The sequence below is a fragment of the Barbus barbus genome (assembly GCF_936440315.1).
Source record: "Barbus barbus genome assembly, chromosome: 9".
Taxonomy (NCBI): domain Eukaryota; kingdom Metazoa; phylum Chordata; class Actinopteri; order Cypriniformes; family Cyprinidae; genus Barbus; species Barbus barbus.
The window spans coordinates 4425579-4441795 of record NC_136737.1 but is presented as its reverse complement, the minus strand read 5'-3'; the positions used below and the strand labels follow the sequence as shown (position 1 = coordinate 4441795).

The 16217-nt window shown below is 30.4% G+C and overlaps 1 protein-coding gene across 1 annotated transcript in view; it reads left to right on the top strand.

The window, feature by feature from the left end:
- Positions 1 to 16217, top strand: part of LOC306875464 (fibrillin-2-like) — a gene marked incomplete at its 5' end in the record, with an annotated part of 73740 nt that overhangs the window by 43607 nt on the left and 13916 nt on the right. Inside the window, 23 exons of the mRNA XM_079426044.1 lie at positions 1140 to 1265; positions 1344 to 1466; positions 1547 to 1669; positions 2474 to 2599; positions 2688 to 2810; positions 3923 to 4045; positions 4128 to 4289; positions 5797 to 5865; positions 5949 to 6074; positions 7122 to 7247; positions 7322 to 7471; positions 8668 to 8739; positions 8825 to 8950; positions 9026 to 9151; positions 9627 to 9752; positions 9831 to 9947; positions 10477 to 10605; positions 11887 to 12006; positions 12087 to 12212; positions 13522 to 13674; positions 15246 to 15308; positions 15391 to 15516; positions 15757 to 15876. Of these exons, the coding sequence (XP_079282170.1) occupies positions 1140 to 1265; positions 1344 to 1466; positions 1547 to 1669; positions 2474 to 2599; positions 2688 to 2810; positions 3923 to 4045; positions 4128 to 4289; positions 5797 to 5865; positions 5949 to 6074; positions 7122 to 7247; positions 7322 to 7471; positions 8668 to 8739; positions 8825 to 8950; positions 9026 to 9151; positions 9627 to 9752; positions 9831 to 9947; positions 10477 to 10605; positions 11887 to 12006; positions 12087 to 12212; positions 13522 to 13674; positions 15246 to 15308; positions 15391 to 15516; positions 15757 to 15876 (2781 nt within the window). The remainder of the gene's footprint in view (positions 1 to 1139; positions 1266 to 1343; positions 1467 to 1546; positions 1670 to 2473; positions 2600 to 2687; positions 2811 to 3922; positions 4046 to 4127; positions 4290 to 5796; positions 5866 to 5948; positions 6075 to 7121; positions 7248 to 7321; positions 7472 to 8667; positions 8740 to 8824; positions 8951 to 9025; positions 9152 to 9626; positions 9753 to 9830; positions 9948 to 10476; positions 10606 to 11886; positions 12007 to 12086; positions 12213 to 13521; positions 13675 to 15245; positions 15309 to 15390; positions 15517 to 15756; positions 15877 to 16217) is intronic.

Here is a 16217-nt window from a genome sequence, read left to right as displayed (position 1 = left end):
TTTAATTTTTTTATTATTTTATGTTTGATTGTGTTATTTAAATTATAAAATGTGTAATATTTACATTTAATTAAATAGTTTACGTTGATTTTAATTCATATTTATGATTCATTATGATTTTCTTTTTATAAATTATTCTAATTTGTGTGCTTGTTTGTTGCATTTGTATTCAAGTAATAAAAGGCTTGAAAGTACCAAAGTTATTTATATTATTTCATTTTATTGCTTAGTAACCTTGATTTATTTAATGATTTTTTTAAATTTACTGTTCGTTTACTTTTAATTAAATAATAAAAATAGTAATGCTTTACTTTGAAATAAAGTTTACATTATTACATTTTAAGGGATAGTGACCTTGATTTAATTTATGAATTATTCTATTTTTGTTTAACCTTTAAAAAAGTAAAAATAATCTTTTATTTAAATAATTAAATAACTTTAATGTTTAGTTACCTTGATTTATTTTTTAATGAATTATTCAAATTGTTGCCTTTTTATTTGTATGCTTGTATCATTTCCTTTTTTATCTTTATTGTAATTTATTAACTAAGAATATACTTTTCAGTTAATAATTTGACATTATTTAATTTGAATGTGTAGTAACCTTGATTTATTTAATTTAATTTTATTTTTACTTTTAAATTCAAATAATAATGTATTTTTAATTATATAATTTGAATGTTTAGTTACCTTGATTTACTGTATAATATTTTAAAACTTATTCACATTTTTGCCATTTTATTTTTTATTTCTATGTTTGCTACTTCCTTTTTTATCTTTCTTGTAATTTACGAAGGAATAATTTACTTTTAACTTAATAATTTGTCATTATTTAATTATAATATATGTAGTAACCTTGATTTATTTTATGAATTATTTTACTTGTTTTATTTTATATAAAATATAAATTAATGATTTAATTTATTTTAAAAAAATTTGAATGTTACCTTAATTTTAATCAAAGTTAGCTTGATTTTTTTATTTATTGAATTTTAAATGAATTATTTTATTGCATTTATTTGTTTATTTTTTTGTATATTTTTATTCTGATGATTAGTCGTGATAGTGTAATGCCTCTTATGTATTTATATGCTCGTATTACATCCTAATCTGATCTGTCCCGTCTTGTATTCGTCCAGATGTCAACGAATGCGATCTGAATCCCAACATCTGTCTGCACGGCGACTGTGAAAACACGAAAGGCTCCTTCATCTGCCACTGTCAGCTGGGATACTTCGTCAAGAAGGGCTCCACCGGATGCACAGGTAACCTGGATTCCTCTAGAATCGAGTCCAACCTCAAACGAAAAGACCGGCAGCTCTAAAGTGTTTGTTTTGCATCAGATATCGACGAGTGTGAGATCGGCGCTCATAACTGCGACATGCACGCCTCCTGCGTCAACGTCCCGGGGAGCTTCAAGTGCCGCTGCCGTGACGGCTGGGAGGGCGACGGGATCAAGTGCATTGGTGAGTGACGAGCGCTGACGACCGTCAGGTTAACGTTAGAGTCCTGAATGTGGTTTGAGGCTGTTTCTGCGTCGCTGCAGATGTGGACGAGTGTGTGACGGAAGAACACAACTGTAACCCGAACGCCGAGTGCATGAACACGCCGGGATCGTACCGCTGCACCTGTAAGGAGGGATTCAACGGCGACGGATTCACCTGCTCCGGTATCACGCAACACACGCTTTTCATTTAATATTTACTAGCCTTTGTTTTGTGAAGTTATTGTATTTGTTTGTTTGTATAATTCACTTTTAATTTGAACTTTTAATTAAATAATACAAATAATCTTTACTTAGAAAGTAACCTGAACTTAATATTAGAAAGTAATCATTACATATAAGTAATCCTTTACTTTTAAGAAATTTTACATAAATTTTATTGTTCAGAAATCTTAACTTATTTTCATCTTATTATTTGTGTAATTTATTTTTAACTTTACATTAAATAAAAAAAGTTTTACTTAAAGTAATTTTTAGCTATAAGTAATATTTTACTTTTAATTAAGTCATTTTATATTAACTTTATTGTTCTGAAATATTTATTTATTTTATTTTATTTGTGTTTGTATAATTTACTTTTAAATAAAATAAAAACAAATAATTTCCATGTAATTAAATAATTTTAATTATTTGTATTTTATACTTAAATAATTTCATTGTCATTACAGAAATAGAATTAATATATACATAATACATAGTTTTATGTTTAGTAACAAAATTATAACTTAATTTATTTGTTTGTGTAATCTCCTTTTAATTTAATTCTAAAAAAATTTCCATATTTTCTTTGTATATTTTTATTTTATGTGTTTAGTAATGTGTAATGATATTGTAATGTTACACATGTTTTTTTTTTGTTATCTTATTTGCTACAATCCCTGGTCTTAAGTTTGATTGTCCAGCATGTTTTCTGCTATAAAACTCGACATAAATGGCATGATTGTTGGTGGTTTGTGTACTTCTCTGCAGACATGGACGAGTGCGCTGATAACGTGAATCTGTGTGAGAACGGTCAGTGTTTGAACGCACCGGGAGGATATCGCTGCGAGTGTGAGATGGGCTTCACACCGACTGAAGACAGCAAGGCCTGCCAGGGTAAACACACACACACACACACACACACACTCTCTCTCTTACAGTAACACACACTCATTCGATCCGCTGTGTGTTTGTCACCCGTCAGACATCGACGAGTGTAACTTCCAGAACATCTGCGTGTTTGGATCGTGTCAGAACCTGCCGGGAATGTTTCGCTGCATCTGCGACTACGGCTACGAGCTGGACCGCAGTGGAGGAAACTGCACAGGTGAGACACACACACACACCTGAATCACGGCGTCATGGAGATCTTAAGACTGTGTTCATTTCAACAAATGTCGATAAGAGACACTAAATTTAAGCATAGCCTTGTATTTTTGTAAAAAAAAAAATGTGTAGTTTACTTTAAAATAATAAATAATTAAGGTTTAATTAAATCATTTTATATGGAAAATGTATTTTATAATTATATTTAATATTTATTTTTATTTAAATGAAAAACAATTTAATCAAATACGTATTTTTCCTAGATTTATTTTATAAATCTTTATTTGTTGGTAATTTACTTTTAATTAAATTATTATTTGTAGTTAAATCGTTTTAGATTAGCATTTGAATGTTGAAAGAAATATAATACATTTATATCAAGTTAGATGCATTGTCTTTTAATTAATTTTACATTGATTTAATTTTCTTGTTTGGTAACATTGATTTATTTAATTAACATTTTATTTGTTGATGTGATTTACTATTTAATTACATAATAATAATTGTACATTATTTGTACATTAATATTTAACGGCGCCTAAATTAGAAAGACCAAAGAAATAATTTTTTCTAAGATTTATTTTATTTCATTTTATTTTAATTGTTTGTTTAATTTTACTTTAAATAAAAGTTAAATACAATATTCAATTTTAATGAATCAATTTTACATTTAATTTGAATGTTTAGTACCTACTTATAAACTATTTTAATTGTGTAATTTTAATTAAAATAAAATGCAATCATTTTAATTAAATAATTTTCTATTACATTTATATCAATATTTTAATTTATATTTAAATTTATAATAATATTGTGAAATATTTTTTTATTTAATACTTTAATTGAATAATTGCACATTTATGGAATTTTAATGTTTAGCAACTTATCAATTTTATAGTTTTTTCTTTTAAATTAATTTAGTTGCGTAATTTACTTTTAATAAAGTACTAAACCCAATAAAGTATTTAACCTACATTTAAAGACATTTTACAGTATTTAATTTTGAATAATTTTAATGAAGACATGCAACTATATTAATCTTAATTAATATTAATCTCATCAGGACCGTGTGTTTTTTCTCACTTCTGTCTCTCATCCGTCTCTCTTTGGCAGACATTAACGAGTGTTTCGACCCTGTGAACTGCATCAACGGCGTGTGTGTGAATCTGCCCGGCAGCTACCTGTGCAACTGTCCGCCGGACTTCGAGCTCAACCCGTCGGGCGTGGGCTGCGTGGGTACGGAGCCATCCTGCTTCAGTCTGCCACATTCATCGCCATCACTGTAAACGTAACGTGGCTTGTCTCCATTCTCTTTCAGACACGCGGGTGGGGAACTGCTTCCTGGACACGCTGGACCGCGGCGACGGAGGCATCTCCTGCAGCGCTGAGATCGGGGTGGGCGTGACCCGCGCCTCCTGCTGCTGCTCGCTGGGCGGAGCCTGGGGAAACCCCTGCGAACTCTGCCCGCCCATCAACTCCAGTACGAACAACACTCCCTCAACACTGAACTCTAGCAGTCCAACCGTATCGCTGTCCTCAGTGGCCAGGAATGAATCTAGAAATCAGGGTTTTTAATGTTATTTTTGTGGTCCAGGGTCACAAATATTTGAAATGAAAGTAGTTTACACAATATTAACTTCAGTTTCACTTAAGCATATTTAAAAATAAGCAGCAGTGATCATTTGGATAATATTCAAAATATCGATACAGCGCTATATCAATATTTAAAGAGCTATACGTATAAAATAAATACATTTTTTTTTTTTATTCCCACTTATTGGAGATTTATTTTAGATTATTTTAGAGTGTAACAAAAATACAAGTAAGAGACCAATATATTAAATACAAGTAAGAGACCAATATATTGGTAAATATTAAGCTATTTTCCCATCAACCGATACATTTTTAATAATATATACACAATTATTATTATTATTATTATTCTTATTCCCACTTATTTTAGTTTCTTGTAATGTGTAAAAAAATACAAGTAAGATACCAATATATCGGTAAATATTAAGCTATTTTCCCATCAGCCAATACATTTTTAATAATATATACAATTATTATTATTATTCCCACTTATTTCAGACTCATTTTAGTTTCTTATAATGTGTAACAAAAATACAAGTAAGAGACTGATATATTGGTAAATATTAAGCTATTTTCCCATCAGCCAATACATTTTTAATAATATATACAATTATTATTATTATTCCCGCTTATTTTAGTTTCTTGTAATGTGTAGCAAAAATACAAGCAAGAGACCGATATATCAGTAAATATTTAGCTATTTTCCCATCAGCCGATAAATTTTTAATGATATATACAATTATTATTATTATTTTTATTCTCGCTTATTTCAGTCTTATTTTAGTTTCTTGTTATGTGTAATAAAAATACAAGCAAGAGACCGCTATATCAGTAAATATTTAGCTATTTTCCCATCAGCCGATACATTTTTAATGATATATACAATTATTATTATTATTATTATTATTTTTATTCTTGCTTATTTCAGTCTTATTTTAGTTTCTTGTTACGTGTAATAAAAATACAAGCAAGAGACCGATATATCGGAAAATATTTAGCTATTTTCCCATCTGCCGATAAATTGTTAAGAATATATACAATTATTATGATTTTTTTTATTCCCACTTATTTCAGTCTTATTTTAGTTTATTGTAAAGTGTAACAAAGCGTGTTACAAGACCGATATATCAGTAAATATTTAGCTATCTGCCGATACCTGTGCTGTAGTAAAACCACCTAAAACTTGAATTCCCAGAGACAATTTTTGGTCATTTACTGTCATTTAAAGTAATTTGTACATATATATATCACCATTATAACAGCTGTCGCTCACTCTGATCCCTAAATATCGGTTCAAGCATCAGCCAATTAAAAACAGTCGAAAACACTACATACTCATTCTGCCATAAGCACAGACTGATTGTATTCATGATGAACTGTGTGTCTCCTCACAGCCGAGTACAAAACGCTGTGTCCCGGAGGAGAGGGTTTCCGGCCCAATCCCATCACCGTCATCCTGGAGGGTAAGAGCGGATCAACAGCGCAACTCCTGCGGCCTGTGAGTCTAACGACGCCTACATTAATAATCTCTCTGTCACGCGTGCAGACATCGACGAGTGCCAGGAGCTGCCCGGTCTGTGTCAGGGGGGTAACTGCGTCAACACCTTCGGCAGCTTCCAGTGCGAGTGTCCCGCCGGATACTACCTCAACGAGGAGACGCGCATCTGCGAAGGTCCGGCCGACAGAGTTTTTAGTTTTTAATAGTAATTTAATTCAATTTTTAGCAAATTATTTGATTAATTGTTGTTTATGCAGTAATTTATTTGTTTAATTTACTTTTAATTAAATATTGCACTGTAATATTAATAACAATAATTAACATTTAATTAAACAATTTAATATTTATATTAAATGTATAATACATTTCAATAATTAATACATTTTCAATCAAATTTACTTTTATTCAATTTTTAGGAATGTATTTTCAATTAAAGTTTTATTTCTGTAATTTAAATGAAATAATTCACTTTTAATTAAATTTAACTTTAACTTCAATTAAAATGTATACAAACTTTATGTAAATATTCTACTAATTTAATTAAATGTATATTTATATTATGAATTATTTTAATAATTCATAATTGTGTGATTTTAATAAAATTAAATCATTTAAATCATTTTAATTTCAGTGTTGATTCATATTTGAATACTTTAATGTGGAATTTACTTTTAAGTGAATAACAATAAATACATTTTAATTAATTTCAATTAAATGTTTATTAAATTAGCTTTTAATTACATTTATTGAATTTTGTATTTATACAAGTAATTTATATTAATATTTAAATAATTTGATTTACTTTTATCTGAAAAAGTTTGAATTACTTTGTGTCATTAAGTATTTTTATTAAAGTAGTTTTATATTAAATTTATATTATTTAATATTTTTTTATTATTTAATAATTAATCATTTTAACGTTCAGTAACTTTTATTTAAATATATTTTGATTTAATTTTATTTAAATGCATTACTTTAACTTTATTTGATTGTTCATGAATGTGTTTTTATGAATTTATGTAATTTACTTTTAATGAAATTATTAACATTATATAAATGTAATATTACTTTTATTTATTATTAACAATATATTTAATTTTTATAATTGTAATTAAGACATGCAAATTTCTGCAAACATCTATAAAAGGGGCAGCGAGACAGAAAGAGCTGGAGTCAATCGAGTATTTGAATGCTGATATGTTTTCTGATGGATTCTCTCAGATATCGACGAATGTACGGCGCACATCGGCATCTGCGGTCCGGGAACCTGCTACAACACGCTGGGAAACTACACCTGCGTCTGTCCGCCCGAGTACATGCAGGTGAACGGAGGAAACAACTGCATGGGTAAGAGCCGCTCGCCGAGCGTTTACGACTGAATCACAGCTTCTGGAGCTCATCCGCATGTTTCTGTTTCACAGATATGAGAAAGAGCGTGTGCTACCGCAACTTCAACGACACCTGCGAGAACGAGCTCTCCTTCAACATGACTAAGAAGATGTGCTGCTGCTCCTATAACGTGGGCAAAGCCTGGAACAGACCCTGCGAGGCCTGTCCCACACCGGCCACGTGTGAGTGTGGGAGAACCATGTCTAAATACATGAGAGTGGATGCGAGTGGCATTCAACAAAAGTCAAAATAATGGAGGAGAAATCGTTGAGAAAATACACAGACATTGCATTGCACAAAAAAAAATATATATAGAAAATAACTAATATAAATATAAATCATTTAATGTAGTTGGGCCTTGGTTTCTGATGGTGTGGTTTTAAAATTTACACTCCATTTGCATTGTTTAGCTTTTAATAAAATACAATTTAATTTTATTAAATAAAAATAAATTAAATATTAATTGAAATGTGTTTATAAATTAAAAATATAAATATATCTCAGTTTCTGAGGGTGTGGCATTCAAATTTAGGCTACTTTTAAATTAAATTAAATTAAATTAAATTAAATTAAATTAAATTAAATTAAATTAAATTAAATTAAATTAAATTAAATTAAATTAGGCCTTTGTGTGGCATTAAAATTCATGCTCCATTTGCATGGAATAAAATAAAAAAATAAAGTAAAATAGGAAATAAATATAAAAAATTAAAATAATTTGAAGGTGTGCATTAAAAGAATTAAATTAAATTGTAAAATTATTTTTAAGCAGTGACAATATTTTAGGTGGGTCTTGGTTTCTGAATGCGTGGCATTAAAATGTAGGCTACTTTCGGGAATCGGAAATAAATGTGTAAATAAAAATAATTTGGGTCTTTTTTTCTGAGGGTGTGGCATTCGAAGTCACAATAAAATGGAATAAAATGCATTGCACATCACTGCATAAAATAAAAAAAGCTATATAAATATAAATATACAAATATGAATCATTTAAGCAATTTTTGGCATTAAAATTTAGGCTATTTTTGCTTTGCTTCGCATAAAATTTAAGTAAAATAAATGTAGAAATGAAGAGTTCAGATGGAATTATTCTTCTAAAATGAGCATTTTTTGATCAGACTCCTGTGTGTAGGTTCAGTAATTTAACTTTAATGGCAATGAATAATTTCTTTTCATTGCCGTTATAATGAAATAACAACATAAACGTGCTCATTTTAGAAGAAAATTTCAGACTATTAGAGGCTTTTGCATCTGAACTCTTCAAATATAAATAATTTTAGCATTCATTATTTGGGTCTTTCTGAGGCTGGGGAATTAAATTCAGTCTCCGCATGGATTATATTCTCCCTGATGTGTGTTTATTTTGTGTCTCCTGCAGCCGAGTACCAGCTGCTGTGTGGAAATCAGGCTCCCGGTTTCATCATCGACATTCACACCGGAAAACCCATCGGTGAGTCGCCTGAAACATCTCACTTCATCAACACAAGCTCTGCGTGAGCGCTTTCATAAGGGCAGCCTGTTTATATTCCCCTCAGATATCGACGAGTGTCGCGAGATCCCGGGAATCTGTGCGAATGGCGTCTGCATCAACCAGATCGGCAGTTTCCGCTGCGAGTGTCCCATGGGCTTCAGCTACAACAACATCCTGCTCATCTGCGAAGGTACCGCCGCATGACCTGCCTCTGTACTGAAGATCGCTGTCGTATTTCTTGACTTACGCCGTCTGTTCGCCACAGATATCGACGAGTGCAACAGTGGTGACAACCTGTGCCAGCGAAACGCAAACTGCATCAACATCCCCGGAAGCTACCGCTGCGAGTGTTCGGCTGGATTCAAGCTGTCGCCCAGCGGAGCCTGCGTCGGTGAGTCCAGCTCCGGGTTTCACTGCATCCGCCGCTGTTTAGCAAATTTACTAAATAAAATAAAATGATAAAAAATCTAATAAAAATGATTCAACCAGTCATTAGATGGGTTCGTTTTTGGCATTCAAATTCAGTCAGAATAAAATTTAAGTTGGCATTAATTGCGAGCACAATTATTTTGCGCAAAACCACATCTAACAAAACATTTTTCTGAACTATATACATGCATGTGTGTGTATTTATAAATGCATAATAAATATACACAGCACACACATATATTATGTAAACAAAAACTTTTACTTTGAATGCGATTAATCGCGATTAATCATTTGACAGCAATAGTTTAATATCATTTTTATATGTTCATAAAGTGTAATTTCTGGCTGATTTTGTGGCTTTCTGAATCCCAGAGTGTTTTCCAGTAAAGAGCTGGCTGTAACGGTGTTTATTGTGTTGTTGTGGCATGTTTTGTCAGACCGTAACGAGTGTCAGGAGATCCCAAACGTCTGCAGTCACGGCGAGTGCATCGACACTCAGGGCAGCTTCCGCTGTCTGTGCCACAACGGCTTCAAGACCACGCCGGACCAGACCATGTGCATGGGTGAGTGTTTGCAGCGCTCTTCAGGTGTCTGCTGCTCTGAATCGCGTCTGATCGGCTGAATCTCACTGTCTCTGCCAGATATCGACGAGTGCGAGCGGCAGCCGTGTGGAAACGGCACCTGTAAAAACACCGTGGGCTCCTACAACTGCCTGTGCTTCCCGGGCTTCGAGCTCACGCACAACAACGACTGCATGGGTGAGAAAACAACTGCTACAGCTTCTGGACGCTTATAGAGCAACCATAATGTGACCGGAAGCCTGCTAGAGTTTATATGTGTCCAAAATGAATATGATTACCTGTTATTTTTATCAGTAGGAAACTTTACAATTTTAAAATTTTAGAATGTGATTTTAACCATTTAAATACATAATTAACCATTTAATATCGCAAAGAAATGTGCATATTATCAGTAGTAAAGACTGACATGTTTCCTTTCATTTAATCAAAATGGAATGTCATGATTTGAAAATGTATTTTAAAATATTAAATAAAATATTACGCTAAATATTTGAGCTAAAATGTGCATGCAAAGATAATGTACTCATTTTGTAGTTAAAATTGAGAAATGAGACAGAAATTCACAATACTGATCATTATTTGTTACTGATTGTGTGGGTATTAATGTCAAACTATGTGCACAGGTATGATATCCTAATGAAAGCAGAGGTGGTTTCTGATGAGGAGTGACTGTGAAGGGTTAACTGTGTGCGGTGTGTGTGTTCAGATATCGACGAGTGCAGCGTTCACGCCAGTCAGGTGTGCAGGAACGGCCAGTGCATCAACAGCATGGGCTCCTTCAGGTGTCTGTGTCTGGACGGATATAACCTGACGCCGGACGGCAAGAACTGCGTCGGTGAGACCCTTACTGATCATCAACACACTCCGGCTGAAACCTCTCTATCGATCCAGTAGTTCATGAAACACCTCAACATCCATACCATTGATCAGGAAACTGCAGACCTCCAGGGAAAACTCTGTTTTATTGCAGAAACACATCTCGTGTTTGTAACCTGTAGACCAAATAAGCGAAATAACATCGCTTTTTTAATATAAAACACAGTTTGACAAAATAAGCGTGAGCACACACCTTATTTTAAAATAAAAATCCCACGTTTTGTTAGCAATATAAATATTTACATTTACATCATCATTTGTGTTTTATATAATATGTTGCGATTTATAAATAGCATTTTATTAGCTGTGTAAATTTATAAATAAATTCTAGATGTTCATAAATATGCATTTGTTTAGATGCAGTTTATTAGTTTTACTTGCATAAAATATTTAAAAATTAAGATGTATGCATATTTTAAATACATTTTATTATATGTCTCATATTACAATTTTTTTATATATATATATATATATATATATATATATTACATTGTCATTAATTAATATTATTTTATCTAGATGAAGTAGGGCATTTTAGTAGTTTTACCTAGTGTAATATAATTAATTTCTTTAAATATTGGTATTTTACAGTTGAATTATGTTGAATCATTAATTGTATTTAGCGAGAATGTGTTACATAAAAATATTTATAAATAAGACGTTAACATATTTTATATATATATATATATATATATATACTATATATAACTAATATTTAATACATTTTATGTAATGTTTTATATAATATTTTGCCATTAATATGTATTTTTTTAGACAATGCAGGGTTTTATTAGCTGTACCTATTGAACATCTATAAATAAAAATAGATATTTATAAATATTTGTTTTATAAATATTACCTTTAAATATTGATATTTTGCAACTGAAGTAGAATACAGGATTTTTTTTATTAGTCATATTTCGGACGAATTTATGTTTTACATAAAAATAAAATGCATACATATTTCATATCTATTATATTTATTATACATTTTATTTTTCAGACATATTTTATATAATGTATAAACATATTTAATCAGTATTTTTAGATAAATTTGTGGCAAACAGTGCTTAGATTGTTTTTGTATAATTAAAAACACATCACCCTGTTATCAAAGCGGCTGTTTTTAGTAATTGAAAGATTTTTCCGACTGCTCTCATTGCTGTAGTTTAGTTGCTCTGATCATCATGTGTTGTGTTATGTAATAATGTGTGTGTGTGTGTGTGTGTGTGTGTGCCAGATATTAACGAGTGTGTGACGCTGCCGGGCGCCTGTCAGCCAGGAACCTGTCAGAATCTGGACGGCTCGTTCCGCTGCATCTGTCCGCCCGGATACGAGGTGCAGAACGACAAGTGTGTGGGTAAGAGCATCACATTTACACACACACACACACACACACGCGCGCCTGTGAGCCGCGCTGACCCGTCTCGTCCCGCACAGATATCAACGAGTGCACCGTGGAGCCCAACATCTGTCAGTTTGGCACGTGTAAAAACACGCCGGGCAGCTTCCAGTGCCTCTGTCAGCCCGGGTTTGTGCTGTCCGACAACGGCCGCCGCTGCTTCGGTGAGAAACACGCATTTCATCATATCAGTCTGCTTTTAAAAGCTATATTTTATTTTATTATGTTGCTGTTTGTTACTATTATTTCTAGTTGTATTATTTTAAGTGACCTACCTTATTCAATAGATCTGTGCGCAACATCCGTTTAATAAATCATTCTAGTGTAGTTGAGTTTATAAATAAAATATAAATGTTCATAGTTGTTCACTTTTTTTTTGCAATTGTTTTTTTACATAATTTTTTTTTTTTTTATGAAAAAAATTATTATACATTTTATAAATATATTTTAAAATTTAGTTAATGTTGATCATTTAATGAAATCGGTTTTAATAAAATCGGTTTCATATAATAAATTCAGTTTTATGTTACAATTTATAACTGTCATTTTAATTTAATAAAGTCGTGTTTAATTAGTTAATTTAGTGTGCATTTATAAATAAACTATGAATGTTTCATATATACGTTTGTTAAAATATTTATATTTTGCAATTGAATTAGACGGAATAGTATGTTTTTTTTTCTAAGATGTATTTAACATGATTTTGTTTTATTACATAAAATATTTATCAGTAAAATTGAAATTTCATAAATGTATTTAATTAATCATTTTCAATTTCATATAATTTAAATTTTAATCATTTAATTTAATTTAAAAAATAATAATGTAATAAAAATGGTCTCATGTAATTAATAAATCATTCTACGTTGTATACAATGTTTAATTTTCATAATAAAATTTCAATAGTTTCATATAATTAATTGCTCATTTTACATTTTATTAGAAAAATTGTAATTTTGACAATTTAATTTAATGAAAAAATTAATAAAGTGTTTTGTCTAATTGAGATTTTAACATTTTATTATGTCAAACTGAAGTATAAATATATATGAATATTTTAAACAGTTTATTTATTATGGAATAATAATACTTCATGTATCTATAATGTTTTATATAATATGTTGCCATTAATAAATATTTTATTTACATAAAGTAGAGTGTTTTATTAGTTGTACTTCATGTAAATTTATAAATTAAGTATTAATATTCATAAAGTTTAAATACTGATGTTTTGCAATTGCATTAGATAATATCGGGTGTTTTATATATTAGCATATATTTATGCATTACGTAAAATATTTATTTAAAAAAAAATATTTTTATTTTATTTATTGTATTTAATTTTTTTTTTTTATACAATATGTTGTCATTTCTAATGATCATTTTATGTATATAAAGTAGTAGAAATAATATATTACTGTGTTGGGTATTTCCATGTATTGTCCTCACATGAATGTGTGTTTTTATCGTCAGATACGCGCGAGAGCTTCTGTTTCACGCGTTTCGAAGCGGGCAAATGCTCCGTCCCCAAACCGCTCAACACCACCAAAGCCAAGTGCTGCTGCAGCCTGCTGCCGGGCGAGGGATGGGGCGACCCCTGCGAACTGTGCCCGCGCGAGACCGAGGGTAACTGAAAAAAACTATTAAATTATTTCATAAAAACTGCTTTATCTCATTACTACGTCATTTTAATTATTACAAATACATTTTTGTTATTTTAATAATTTAATTTAACAAAAAAGCTTTAATAATTTAAGTCAAGTCGTCTCGTATATTAATAAATAGTTCTAAATTTTATAAAAAAAAAAAACTATTTAATATTATTTGATCATTTAATTGAACAAAAAACAATAGTTTCATGAAAATGTAATTAATTTGAATCAATGTTAGTCAATAATTTTGATCATTTCAAATTTGTGCAAAAAAAACGTAATCATTTATTTTTCATGAAAATGTAAGTAAATGAAATAATTTAATGTTTTATGTAATTAATAAATAGGTCTAATTTTAATCAACTTTAGTAAATTGAATTGATCATTTAAAATTATTTGTAGTATTATTTGATCATTTAATTTAACAAAAAAACAGTAGTTCATGAAAATGAAAAATTATTTAAATTATTATTTTATTATTTTTTAATTAAATAATTTAATAATGTTTTATATAATTCATAAATCGTTCCAAGTTTAATAAATTTTAGTCATTTTAATTTTGATCATTTAACCAAAAATGGTAATACTTTAATACAGTTGTTTTGTATAATTAATAAATTGTTCTCATATACAACAATAAATAATCATTTCATTAAAAAAAGCTTAGTTACTAAAATATGAAAAATTTTATATACATTTTAATCATTTTAATGTTGATCGTTTAATGGAATAATAAAAGGTAAATTAGTTATTTAATATAAAATAAATCAGTGTAATCATTGTATAAAATAAATAATAATTTAATTTAACAAAATGTTGAATCGTTTAATATATTTTTTTCTATAAAATTAGTCTTTTTATTGTTTAATTTAACAGAAAGTTGAATAATACAAATTGTTTTATGTAATTACTAAATAGCTAAATTTTATAACAAATTTAGTAATAGTAATTTTAGTCACTTAAATTATTTAATATAAAAAATGTTTTATGTAGTTAATAAATCATTTCTAACTTATTACTTTTTATCATTTATTTTAATAAAAAATTAATTATTTCATAAAAACGTTTTATATAATTTAGATATATATTATATAATAATATTTTAGTATGTCAAACTAAATGTAATTGAATAAATCACACTTGTGAGAAATCAAACCCTTCATGTCTCTGTATGTTTTTTGACACTTTACAATGTCATTTGTTAACATTAGTTAATGTATTGGTTAACATCAACGAACAGTGAACACTACATTTATTACACTCTTTATTAATCTTTGTTAATGTTAGTTAAAAATACAGTCGTTCATGTTCATGTTAGTTCACAGTGCATTAACTAATGTTAACAAACACAACTTGTGATTTTAATAACGCATTAGTAAATGCTGAAATTAACATTAACTAAGATAAATAAATGCTGTAGAAGTATTGTTCATTCTTAGTTCACGGTAACTAATGTAGTTAACTAATGAACCTTATTGTAAAGTGTTACCGTTTTTTTATAATATCAGAATATCAGAGTAATTTTGTGGTGTTTTTCTCCCACAGCTGCATTCCACACGTTGTGTCCGTACGGTCATGAGGCCGTCCCGCGACCCGAGGGACGTGAGGGTGAGAAAACTCTTAAACTTTGTCAACTAAAGCACGTTTCCTTCCCACAATCCCCGTCCTAACGTCCCGTGTGCCTCTGCAGACATGAACGAGTGCGTGGAGAACCCGGGCATCTGCGGGAACGGCCTGTGCATCAACACGGATGGCTCGTTCCGCTGCGAGTGTCCCTTCGGATACAACCTCGACTACACCGGTGTCAACTGTGTGGGTGAGTTCACCAGAAAACTACGCAAACTCACGTTCATCGAGACCGTTTCTGCTTCTGACTGGCTAAAAGTGTCCCAGTTAACCTCGATTCACTCTGTTCTCGCTCTTCTCGATTACTGCGGGAAGGTTGTGGGTTCAAATCCCTTAGTTTACGACATAATAAAAGCGAAGTATCAAATGATGAACTTGTTAGTTATGTGGGTTATTAACGACACCTTTCTGATGGTCTGATGGTTGACAGATACGGACGAGTGCTCGATTGGAAACCCCTGTGGAAACGGCACATGTTCAAACGTTCCTGGTGGCTTTGAGTGTTCCTGTCAGGAGGGATTCGAACCCGGACCCATGATGACCTGTGAAGGTACGGACAGGAGATAAGCTACACTGTATACCACAATATATGTGAATAATAAACAAATGACGACATTTTTACAAACATACATATATTTTTATATTAAAAATACAATATATATATATATATATATATATATATATATATATATATATATACATATTTACATTTAGTAATTTTGCAAACGCTTTTATCCAAAGCGACTTACAATTGGGGATCCATAAAGCGATTCTTATTAAAGAGGCAAACAGACACAGGAAGTGCTCGTAATACCAAGTCTCAGGCATTGTTCAAATAAGTACAAGCTATAAAGGGAAGGAATAAATAAATAAAGAGAGACAAAGTAAAAA